Source organism: Ammodytes marinus (assembly GCF_949987685.1).
Source record: "Ammodytes marinus genome assembly, chromosome: 2".
Classification (NCBI taxonomy): Eukaryota; Metazoa; Chordata; class Actinopteri; order Uranoscopiformes; family Ammodytidae; genus Ammodytes; species Ammodytes marinus.
Genome location: NC_137231.1, coordinates 33938224 through 33950106, shown reverse-complemented (window position 1 = coordinate 33950106; position 11883 = coordinate 33938224). Strand labels below are relative to the sequence as shown.

At 38.4% G+C, this 11883-nt stretch overlaps 1 protein-coding gene across 1 annotated transcript in view; it reads left to right on the top strand.

The window, feature by feature from the left end:
• Positions 1-7741, top strand: part of gramd2b (GRAM domain containing 2B) — a gene marked incomplete at both ends in the record, with an annotated part of 10724 nt that extends 2983 nt beyond the window's left edge. The window contains 11 exons of the mRNA XM_080036253.1: positions 482-551; positions 1038-1141; positions 2055-2150; positions 2760-2831; positions 3617-3706; positions 4265-4364; positions 4756-4896; positions 5445-5520; positions 5950-6048; positions 6553-6634; positions 7700-7741. Of these exons, the coding sequence (XP_079892379.1) occupies positions 482-551; positions 1038-1141; positions 2055-2150; positions 2760-2831; positions 3617-3706; positions 4265-4364; positions 4756-4896; positions 5445-5520; positions 5950-6048; positions 6553-6634; positions 7700-7741 (972 nt within the window). The remainder of the gene's footprint in view (positions 1-481; positions 552-1037; positions 1142-2054; positions 2151-2759; positions 2832-3616; positions 3707-4264; positions 4365-4755; positions 4897-5444; positions 5521-5949; positions 6049-6552; positions 6635-7699) is intronic.
• Between the last annotated feature and the right edge of the window lie 4142 nt (positions 7742-11883).

Sequence of the window (11883 nt, the reverse complement as noted above, 5' to 3'; positions counted from 1 at the left end):
CACACACACACACACACACACATATTTTGTTAAGGCAAGAACACTGAAGACTAAGACACATAATTTTCAAGCTCTGGTTGATTTTGAGATGTTTGTCTATTTATCTTCCATAACATGTCTTCTTTCATACTAGTATAAATCAAAGGTCCAACATGTACATTCAGGTGTTTATTTGACTAAACCTTGTCTGTTTGCGTCTGTATATTTCTCCCATACAACCATCTTTAACGGACATTATCTCAACATTAGTTTTTTCTTCAATACTCTGAACCAAAAATCTCATCTTCTCAGCACTATTCTAAAGGTTATTATGTAAGGATTTGTTCATATGTTGTTAATTGTCTGATTTATGATTGTTCTTAAAAACATGCCGATAATCTGTGTGTGTGTGTGTGTGTGTGATGTGTGTGTGTGTGTGTGTGTGTGTGTGTGTGTGTGTGTGTGTGTGTGTGTGTGTGTGTGTGTGTGTGTTGTGTTTCAGCTTTCTAAGAGCAACTGCCAGTACCATAAAATATTTAAGGAGATCAGCAAAGAGGAACAGCTGAGACAGAGTGAGTCTTCAATGATCACAACTATCCATTCCACCTTAAATACTGACTGAAAGATTAGACAGACAGACAGACAGACAGACAGACAGACAGACAGACAGACAGACAGACAGACAGACAGATAGACAGATAGACAGATAGACAGATAGACAGATAGATAGATAGATAGATAGATAGATAGATAGATAGATAGATAGATAGATAGATAGATCAATCAATCAAGATATATTATAGAAAGAAGAGTACTTTTATCCACTAGGCCAGTCTTCAGTCTCTGATTGGTTGAATTATTTTTCATATATATATATATACACATACACTTATACAAAAAAGTAAATTACTAATAAGTGAATTAACCTTGTTCAGACCCCAATCTGTCCCACTAAACGGACATTTTAAAAGTAATTTGTACATTTTATAAGTCTATTCTCTCTGGTAACCTGCTGCTGTCTCCCTGTGTGTTTCCCTGTGTGTTTCCCTGTGTGTCAGGCTACACCTGTGCCCTGCAGAAAGACATCCTCTACCAGGGACGCATGTTCGTCTCCGACCACTGGATCTGCTTCCACTCCAAGGTGTTCGGCAAAGACACAAAGGTAAATATAGTGGCCGCCATGTTGCACCGCCATGTTTCTACAGTAGCACAGAATGGACAAACTTAACGGCCTTACACGTTTTTATATACAGTATAGTGGGCGTCCTGGGGAAATGCACCTGGAAAAGTTGTTGTTTTTAAGACTTTAGAATGAGCCTTTTATATCTACATAGGAGCGGGGCGCTGAGGCCGCCATGTTGCACCGCCATGTTTCTACAGTAGCACAGAACAGACAAACATAACAGCCTTGCACATTTTTATGTATAGTGGGCGTCCTGGGGAAATGCACCTGTTGGAAGACCAAGAAGAAGAAGTACTATAGAATAAATAACTAAATACATCTTCACCTCATCACTTGATATTGTGGAAAGACTTGAGGCAGTGGTGGATGATGCCATCTTTAGTAACTATAGCTTCTTGTCCTTGAAGGCCACCGTAGCTTCTGTAAATTCTCCCAAAGAAAAGGGGTTAGCAAGGGAGTGCTGACATCTACATTCTCACCGCTAGATGATGCTAAATACTCCGATATTACACACTGTATTTTTAAGTTGTACATTTTAAGTGTTTTATTTATTTATTCTAGAGTAAGAGTTTTTTTTTTTCTTTTTTTTTAACCTTTATTTATACAGGTAAATCCCATTGAGACCGAAGACTCTTTTACAAGGGAGACCTGTTTTCCTTTCCCACGTTACCATTCACACACACATTCATACACTGATAGCAGGCTAACTATCGACATTCACACGAGGCAAGGTGGGTGAAGTGTCTTGCCCAAGGACACAACAACCATGACACAGGTGGCAGGGCGGGGATCGAACCTCCAACCCTTTGATCATCAGCCGACCCTCTCTACCAACTGAGCAACTAGTCCCTGTCAAGCTGAACTGTTCATCTTGGTATTTTTCCATCAACAGATCGCTATCCCGGTGATGTCCGTCAGTAGCATCAGGAAAACCAAGACTGCGATCCTGGTGCCAAACGCTCTGGTGATTGCCACCGCTAACGACAAGGTAACAACAACCACCACTGCTCAGCAATTATTTGTTTAAAATGACTACAGGGGACTTTCAGTTTGTGTTAATTCTAGCGCCCCCCTTTGGACAAAAGCGGTGGTGTTTTTACTACGCCAGCTGTTGTTCCTGGGTGAGCGTATACCCATGACAAAGGCATAAAGAAAAACTATATAAAAATAGCATTCTTTGCACTGATCATTTATGATCATCAGAGGAAAAATTAGACTGTTTCACAAATATTTTAAAGTTCCTCGTAGCTACTTTAAGATCTAAAGTTTTACCTGAATTATTCCTGTTTGTTTTCTTCACTAGTCCTCCAACGCTATAATTCAACAAAGCTCAGGGCCTATCTAGTTTTCTGTGTAACACTCGATCAACAAGGTCAACCCCAAAAACTTTATTTAAAAGGTGTATTCAGTGATTTTCGAGAACGCTTGTTGTTAAAATCTCTTTTTGTCAAAATCAGTGAATATCTCCTCACGATCTGCTACCTGCCACCTGTAGTCTGGTAATAATACACAGCCTAGGCTCTGTAAACGACGATGTTGCTAGCTATGGTGGACCCCTTTGTTTACATACCTTTCATTTATATATATTTTGTTGCAGTACGCGTTCGTGTCCTTCATGACGAGAGACAACACCTACAAGTTCCTGATGTCCGTCTGTCTTCATCTGGAGGTAGGACAGACTTCCCACATGTCTGAAAGAGAACCAAAGGTAAAGTTAAAATCTAGTAAATTGAGAAAGGGCGCGTGTAGCATGCAGTGTTAAGTTGATTATAATGTCCACTGGTCTGGTTTCCTGACTAATTTCCAAGGTAACAATAAAATGGTCGAAAAAAGGGCATAAGATTTCAGGGGGGGGGGGGGGGGGGGGGAGCCAAGTCTTTTTTACAGGCTAAAGCATAATGAGAGACCGCACCAATACTCTGGATATTTGTGGAGATCGAGGAACTCATGAGCAGTTTCCTTTTAGCAGGGCGCAGTTGTTACAATTAGTAACAAGTTATCACAGCAGTGGCAACAGTAGCACAACATGCTGGGTGATGGGCATGGGCACAGGTCGGACGTAGCTAAGACACAAAGGAGTAGCGGCTCTGCCCCGAGTTCCTCACGAATGCCAGAGCTTCTTAGCCTATCTCTAAGGGAGGTACGTGAACTCCTTCACTTGGGGCCTTAGGTACATCAAGCCGTGTAAATGTAAATGATGGTTAGTCTGCTATCGGTGTATGAATGAGTGTGTGAATTGTAACGTGTAAATGGGAACAGGACTCCTTCCCCACCCAGAGTAGACAATCCATCGGTTTCCTGCTGAGAACCATGTAGAGATGCTGATCCTCATCCCAACACGATAAAGATATGTCTCGACCAATATCCAGCAAATTCTGAATTGCGCGTGGAGTTTTTTTTTAGCATGTGAGCAAACAGCTTATCTTACTGGTTTGTTCTGTGGTGTTTGTTCAGGAGAAGAGTCCATGGAGCAGCCCCATCCCCTCCTCAGCTGAGAGCAGCTTCAGAGGGCAAAGGTCTCCACTGCTGCCCCGCTTCCCTCTGGTAGGTCGGACTGGCACTTAGGCTGCGTTCCAATACCTATACATACTATCTACTATTTAGTATGGTAGAAAAAAAGATTTAGGATGTCCCGATTCTTGTGGCCAGTTATGGTCAGAAATACCCGGATGTCCTACTAGATCCGGCCGAGATTTTTAGTGTTGAAAACAGCATCCTATCTGGGTGATTTTGACTCATAATCCAGTGCACACCATGAAAACAAACAGGGATGAGACGGTTATAAAAGCAAGAGGCAAGATCAAGGTGCAATGTTATGATGAAATAAATAAATAAAAGTATGTCCCAATAGTATGCCTACTGCATCCTAACTTGATTCTTTTTATGGTCAGATAGTATGTAGAATAGAAAAAAGAAAAAGTATGTGATTTGGAACGCAGGGTTAAACAGGAATGGAATGTAACGTAGTACCATAAATAAGTACAAATTTGAGGTACTTCATATTTTCATACCCTTTATGTAATGAGATAATAAGAATACCATACTTTTACTTGAAGTGTTGTAATAGTACCTTTACTTAAAGATCCAATATTTGACATTTAGGATTTTGGCGATCTGGACGGAGCGGTGAGACAGAGGAGGCAGGAGATGGAGGAAAGCAGCAGCTCTGACTCACAGACACCAGACGACGAGAAGATACCAGGTAACGCAACCAACCGACCAACCAATAGAAACTAATATGAAGCTCACTAGATAAGACTGTTTGCAGCAGGCAGTTATTCTGTCTGTTTGTCTGTCTGTCTGTCTGTCTGTCTGTCTGTCTGTCTGTCTGTCTGTCTGTCTGTCTGTCTGTCTGTCTGTCTGTCTATCTATCTATCTATCTATCTATCTATCTATCTATCTATTTATCCATCTATCTAAAATCCAGGGTAGTTCACTGCATGTCATTCCCCTCTCTGTCCCATTTCATCTCTGTCCTTCACAATATGAAATAGAGCAAGGAAAAGTGCCAAAAATTATCTAAAAAAACAACAACTAATACAATTTAAAAAAACATAAGTTTCGAACTGCTTGCTGTCTCTTGTCCGCTGCAGAGTTCCCCGTTCCTCCGTTCCTGGATGTGCTGAAGCAAACAGTTCCTCCTGAACATCCTTCAGACCTTCAGAACAAAGTCAAGAACCAACATCAGAACCAGCAGAATGCAGAAAACAAGCTTCACAACACACACTGCACCGGTATGAATAATGTCCTGTCTGCAATACGGTCAAATATGTAGTTTTATTAACCCCACAATTTCTGTTTTTATGTACTTTTCCCCAAATTAGAATGTACTTCATGTAAATAAAATTGGTACGAATACTGTCCTGTCTGCAATACGGTCAAATATGTGGTTGTATTTACCCCACGATTGCTATTTTGAGTAATATGTTGAGATGATAATGTAAATTTTCCCCTGATCACACTGTACTAATTCATGTATGACATAATATTAAGGCCACATCGAGGGAAACTAACTAAATTAAATTAAATCGCAATTTAACAGGAATTAAAAAAATACTTATCACCCTTAAAAGTCTTCCGGTTGTCACTGCTTGCTTTCCCTTGTGGGCACGGATCTTTCCTAACTGCAGTACGGTCAAATCTGTGTTTCTTCTAGTCCCACAATTTCTATTTTCATGGTGTATTATGTTGAGATGATAAAGTACATGTTATCCTGATCAGACTGGAATTATTCATGTTTTAACCACCAATTTTTTTTAAATTTCTTTTTTAATGTCTCCAGGCTCAGAGTTGGCGATTGACAGCAGACTTGTGAAACCAGTTTCTCTCAACACTGTGATGTTTGTTTACCTGTTTCTGTGAGTTTTATTCATTCCTTCAGCTTTCGATTCTCTATGAAGATTAATTTATACATTTTTGTTCAATTATTATTATATTTGTAATATAATTCAATTAATCTTTTAAGGTGAGACACTGCAGGTGAATAGGGTAGATGTTTTAACTTGTAGATATCATGATGAAACCCTGCCAGTTGATTACTTACATTGGAACAACAATTTTTCGTATTACAATTTTTGCAGAAATTATTGAATAAGTATGACGATTTGGTAATATCTAATACATTATGTGTAAATTTGCATCTTTTAAAAAATCTAAAGTCTAGATGTTGGATAAAGCCTGTGTGTGTGTGTGTGTGTGTGTGCCTGTGTGTGTGTGTGTGTGTGTGTGTGTGTGTGTGTGTGTGTGTGTGTGTGTGTGTGTGTGTGTGTGTGTGTGTGTTTTCTCAGAGTGTGTGTGCTGGTCTTGTCTTCCTGTTTCTTGGCCTTGAAAATTGTCTCGTTGGAGCAGAGACTGTCTACGTTCGGTTCCGTTGCCGACTTCACACAGTGAGTTCAATATTTGTTCAAAGAAACTTGTGATAAAGAACTATAACAAAAAAATACTCCGACTTTTTCCTTAATTTCCCCTCCTACCATTGCCCAAATTGCCATAAACCATTCCCCTTACTATTAAAATCCACCCCTACACCCCTTTCCAACTAATTTTTATATTCTGTTGATGGAATCAGGTTGTTGCATCTGTTTTGCATTAACATTGTTCAATTTCTTCCAATTGAGGAGTGACCATCATTTCCAGTGATGTCGAGTCAAACAAATGCAAAGCAAAAACAATACATACACAAAATACAATGCAAATACATCAAATACACAACAAGCTGATAAAGAGACAAAACAATTTAAACACACAGACAGCGATGTAGAATGGTTTCTCTATGTTGGACCAATTCATAGAATAACTTCTACCGTTAAGAGTATTCACTGAGGATATATTATTTAATAATATAATTTAATAATTTATGTCCAAAATATTTTTATTTTTATTTTTCCTAGAACTGAATTTCTGCGGGGCGGTGATAGTAATGCAGAGCTTTTCTCTGAACTACTCACCATCAACCTGATGAAGCTGGAGAAGGTCAGTAAGTCTGTCCATCCATCCATCTATCTATCTATCTATCTATCTATCTATCTATCTATCTATCTATCTATCTATCTATCTATCTATCTATCTATCTATCTATCTATCTATCTATCTATCTATCTATCTATCTATCTGTGTAAATCAGGTATGGAAGAGTATTACAAATAAATAGTTATTTTATTGTTTATTTTGCACAAAAATTTAATTTTCAAGAAATAAAGTTGAAACAAATTTTGTGATAAAGTCAAAATTTTGAGAAAAAGTTTTAGTGGGTGAATTTATGTTAAGGCTGTTTTTTTCTCGCCTCAGCAACAACACATGAAACCACACAATGTGACCCCATTGACCCGTTGTGTAACCGGACACCTGCTGCCGTTAATCAAACATTTATTAGTCACAGATCTGTTCATAGATACGTGAGGACATTAGCTGTAAGAAGAGCTGGTCTGAGCTTGTTGTGACTGAACATCGACTGCCCTAGATAAATTACATTACATTACATTACATGTCATTTAGGAGACACCTTAATCCAGCGCATATTCATACACCGATAGCAGCAGCAGCTACCACGCAGGATGCAAGCTAACTATCAGGAGACATTTAGGATTCAGTGTCTCTTTGCCCAGGGACACTTGGACGGGGGATCGAACCACCGACCCTGCAGTTGCGACCGCCCTACCCACTGAGCAACATCCCGCCTAAATAATGTGATAGATTCACGTCATTCTATTTCTTTAGTAAATAACAATATCTTTATTTTCCTATGTGATGTATAGAAACCCAAGCAAGTTGTAAAAAACTATTCATACTGATCCAATAAACAACAAGGCTGTCAAATTATACTAAAATGGTTTAATAACGATTAATCGCTGAATTTTAATAATGTTAATCGCATTTTTTCCCCCGCATTTTTTAACACATATTTAAAATTCCATTATTTTGCGTTTACAAGGCCATATATAAAATATGACCAAAGCGTATCTGAGTGCCATGAGCAATGATGTGTAAAATAATTTTGTGGTTGAAATTAAATTAATTTAAATATGTATTTTCTTCCAGGTCCAGAAGAACCTGCAGAGACTCCTGGATGAAGCCGCGTGAATGTATTGGAAACCAGTTTATCAACATAATAGTTCTGTAAATATACTGTAAATATATAGTTTATTATAGTAGATGTTACATTATGAGATGTACTCAACCAACGTAAAGGGCTGGTCTAGTATTACATTTGGTGATGAGGCTTCAGGACCAAGTTTAAGACACCAGACTTTAGTGCAAAGAGTTTTTTGTCTTTCTTGAGACTTGCTCATTTCTCTGGCCTTCTGTTTACAGTATTGTCCAAGCTTTATTGACAGTTTGTAGAGAGACAGAGATGAAATGTGTCAGAGAGTGGAATGACATGTAGAGAACGACCCGGGCTGGATTCTAACCCGGGTCTGCTGTGAAGAGGACTGAGACTCTATGGAGGGGGGGGGGGGGGGAGGGGGTCTAACTGCTACGCCACGAGCGCCTCCGTCAGAATAGTTTATGTGATTCCAATCGGATCTCTGATTGTGAGAAAACTGGACTTTAACCGACACTGTGTGTGTTTCTTGTTTACCTCACGCTGCCTTGAAACTGTCCTGTAAACAAGAAATACAAAACAATTGCGTAAAACCCTGCAGTGCAATGGAGAAGGTTAGATAGCTGCTACCTTCATGTGGAGCCTTTTTTTTCACTGCAGAAGAAATATCTTTCTTGCTGAAATTGATCTTGTTGTTCCAAAGAGGATAATTGTAAGGGAGACAGGGATCAACATTATTTTATGTTATAAGCATATTTCAAATGATTCTAATGAGTGATGTTGTAATTTCAAGAACACTGAAACAATGCTTACTGTATGTTCGGATGGATAAAGTTAAGAATTTCCCAGACTTCCACATTGCTATTACTAAAAACGTTAAATATGTATCAATGCATACATTGAAAACTTGATAAGTAGTAGCAACCTTTTGTGTGCTAACATCATAGAGTTAATTTGTTTATTTTGTTGTTGATATTCAAACAACAGACTGTTACAGCGACATGTATGACTGTGATTCTGCAAATATGAAAATGATACACAGATTTTAAATTGTGATTTTATTTTCCTCTGTTTGATTTTGAAATAAAGTTCTATTTTTGCCTCAAGGTTCCTTCATGTTTTTCATTTATTATATACAGTATAGTTGAAATTGTTGATATATTGTATAAAGTACTACTACTTTTATTAATACAATTTAAATTTTAAATTTTTGTTTATTGAATTTAAATTTGTGCATGCAAAACTTACCAATAAGTTAAAGTAAATGAATGAGAAAAAAAAAGTATTTTCATCTTTTTTATTGTAATCAAAGAAGCCAAATATTATATAACTATAATAAATGGTGAAATTTGCAAACATGTAAGAAGGGCCAGATTCCTTCCCAAAGTGTCCTCTTGTAATTCTACCCACCACCCACAATGCACTGGGAGGTTTCTAGGCGACAGTGACAGTCAACAAACATGGCCACGGCTGCTGCTACAGGGAGCTCTGAGCAAAAGGAGTGAGTAAAGTTTACAATGTTTAGACGAAAGTTTGAAATGTTAAAGCCAAAACGAACTAAAAAAAAAATTCAGAAATGATGTTAACCTGTTAACATCATGTTGATTAAACTATAGTTTGTTGTTTTCATGTGTTGGTGTAGGAAAACTAGAGATTGGATATGAATGCCTGATGACTAAAATACAGCATTGAAAACTTCTCCTTAATTATGCATTTCAAGTTTTTTTTAGCTGGTTTTGACTTAACTGCGGATTTTGATATTAGAAATTAAACAGATTTGCAAGACAATTAATCATGATCAAAACCATGATTGAAAAAAAAAAACGAAATAAATATATGATAAACAAAACATAATAATTAAACTAATTCATAGGTTCTGATTAAACTGCAAATTTCAATATTTGAAACTTTTTGAAGAAAAATAATAATAAAAACCCTTAATTAAAAATATGTGTAAACAAATGAAACATATGAGATAAAACACAATATAAATTAAACAAACTTCATATTCTCACATTTTCCCTTCGAAGGCGATCCAGTTCCCACGTCGCATCGTTCTCACCTCGACATCCCATGATCCCAAAACTCTACGTGTTGCCATGGAAACAGGATATGAAAAACCAAAAGCTCCTGATGAAGGTAGGTGAAAAACAGGGGACGAAAAAACAACAACGAAAAAAATAAAAATAAATAAAAAACATTCAGATTAATTGTGTGTGTAGGTGTGTTTGTTTAGTATGACTTATGGGGACTCACAAACGACTTAAGACAAATTGATTGGGGACTTTACTTTTGCAAAAGGGGACAAAAGCCAAAATGCAGATTTTTGGGTCATTGCACATATTTTAATGTCAGAGCACATTGAGACAATACTCTGCATAAATGGTTACACAAACTTAATTGCCATACACACTTCTTTGGACCGGTGTGTATCGATGTGTGTCTTTGTAAATACCCTTAAAGTTAAATAAATAAACATGTCTGTCTGTCTGTCTGTCTGTCTGTCTGTCTGTCTGTCTGTCTGTCTGTCTGTGTGTGTGTCAGAATGCCTCCCTGGCGGGGATCCCTGTAGTTGCTCTCGAGGAGTCTTTGTGTCTCTGCGGTCGAGAGCGTCTCTGTCACAGTCAAACCTCTGGACATTCTACATCTTCATCTTCATCATCCTCTGCTCCTCTCAACCAGACAGGACTCACGGCTCATAACTCCTCACACTTCTCAAGGTAACACCCCTACAAAAACATTGGCTGCGTTCCAATCCCCATACTATCTACTATTTAGTACGGTAGAAAAACGATTTAGGATGTCCCAATTCTTGTGGCCAGATTTAGTATGATCTTGATGTATTTCATGCCCCTGTAAAGCACTTTGAGTGGCCTTTTCTCTTAATTGTGCTATAGAAATAAACTTGCCTTGTAATGTCGTAAAGTCAGGAATCAAAAGATCAAGTTTTTTACAGTTTCTGCTAAATTTTGTGATGATTTGCTGAATATTTATGAAACATATGTATCACTTTTTAGTTGTGGTATTAGTTAAAGCACATTTCTCTGTTTCTCTGCAGATACAACAGCTCTGTGGTGACGACAAGACGACTCTACCAAACATGAAGACACATCACAAATTGAAATGTCCTTCTTACATAAATATGTATAAATATCCATCCACGACTTAATATATCTTGAGATGACATTTCTGTGTTTAATTGATGTAATTAAATAATCAAAACAGTGCATGTGCCTTTGTTGTTGACATAGTACTGATTGCATTTTCACAAATTGTTATGTAAAATAAAACAGTAAGGGGGGTGCTCCGGTGGCGTAGTGGATAGAGCGCGTACCATATTGGCTCCGGCCTTCGTTGCAGTGGTCGCGGGTTCGAGTCCGACCCGTGGACCTTTACTGCAGGTCATCCCCCCCCCCCCCTCTCTCTCTCTCTCGCTGTCTCCCCATTTCAACTCTGTACTGTCAAATAAAAAGCTTGAAAATGCCAAAAAATATCTTAAAAACAGTAAAACCGTCATGTTTTCCTTCTTTTCATATGTAAGTTTAATTTTTATTTATTCAGATGACATTGATAAACCTTTATTTTTACAGAGTCTCATTTACAAGAGAGACCTGTTGACACACATTCTGTTTCCATTCACACACCAACAGCCACACATGGGGAAAGCTAACTATCGGGGGAAATGTAGGGTTCAGCGTTTTGCCCAGGGACACTTCAACAACGAGGCGGCGAAGGGAATCGAACCACCAACCCTCAAATCGCCCTACCCACTTCGCCACATCTGGCCATAAAGAAGTTAGAATGAGGCAGAACAATTACAGAATATATGCAGTGCTCATCATTCACCACACGGTGGCGGTGTTTGCAAATGTAAGCTGGTTCCAGTCATTCTTCTGCCCTTGTATTTTATTGTCCAGTATTTGGCTTCAGCATCAAGTACTTAGTCAGAGAAAGCATCTGTTGTTCTCTCTATGCTAATGATGCTTCTCTCTCTCTCTCTCTCTCTCTCTCTCTCTCTCTCTCACACACACACACACACACACACACACGCCTCCCGCTTGCGCCTCTCAGTCTCTGTGTCAATGTCTCAGTGTGTCACCAGCAGATGACAGATGTCTTTGTTTTACGCTACAAACACACGCACACACACACACACACACACACACACACACACACACAC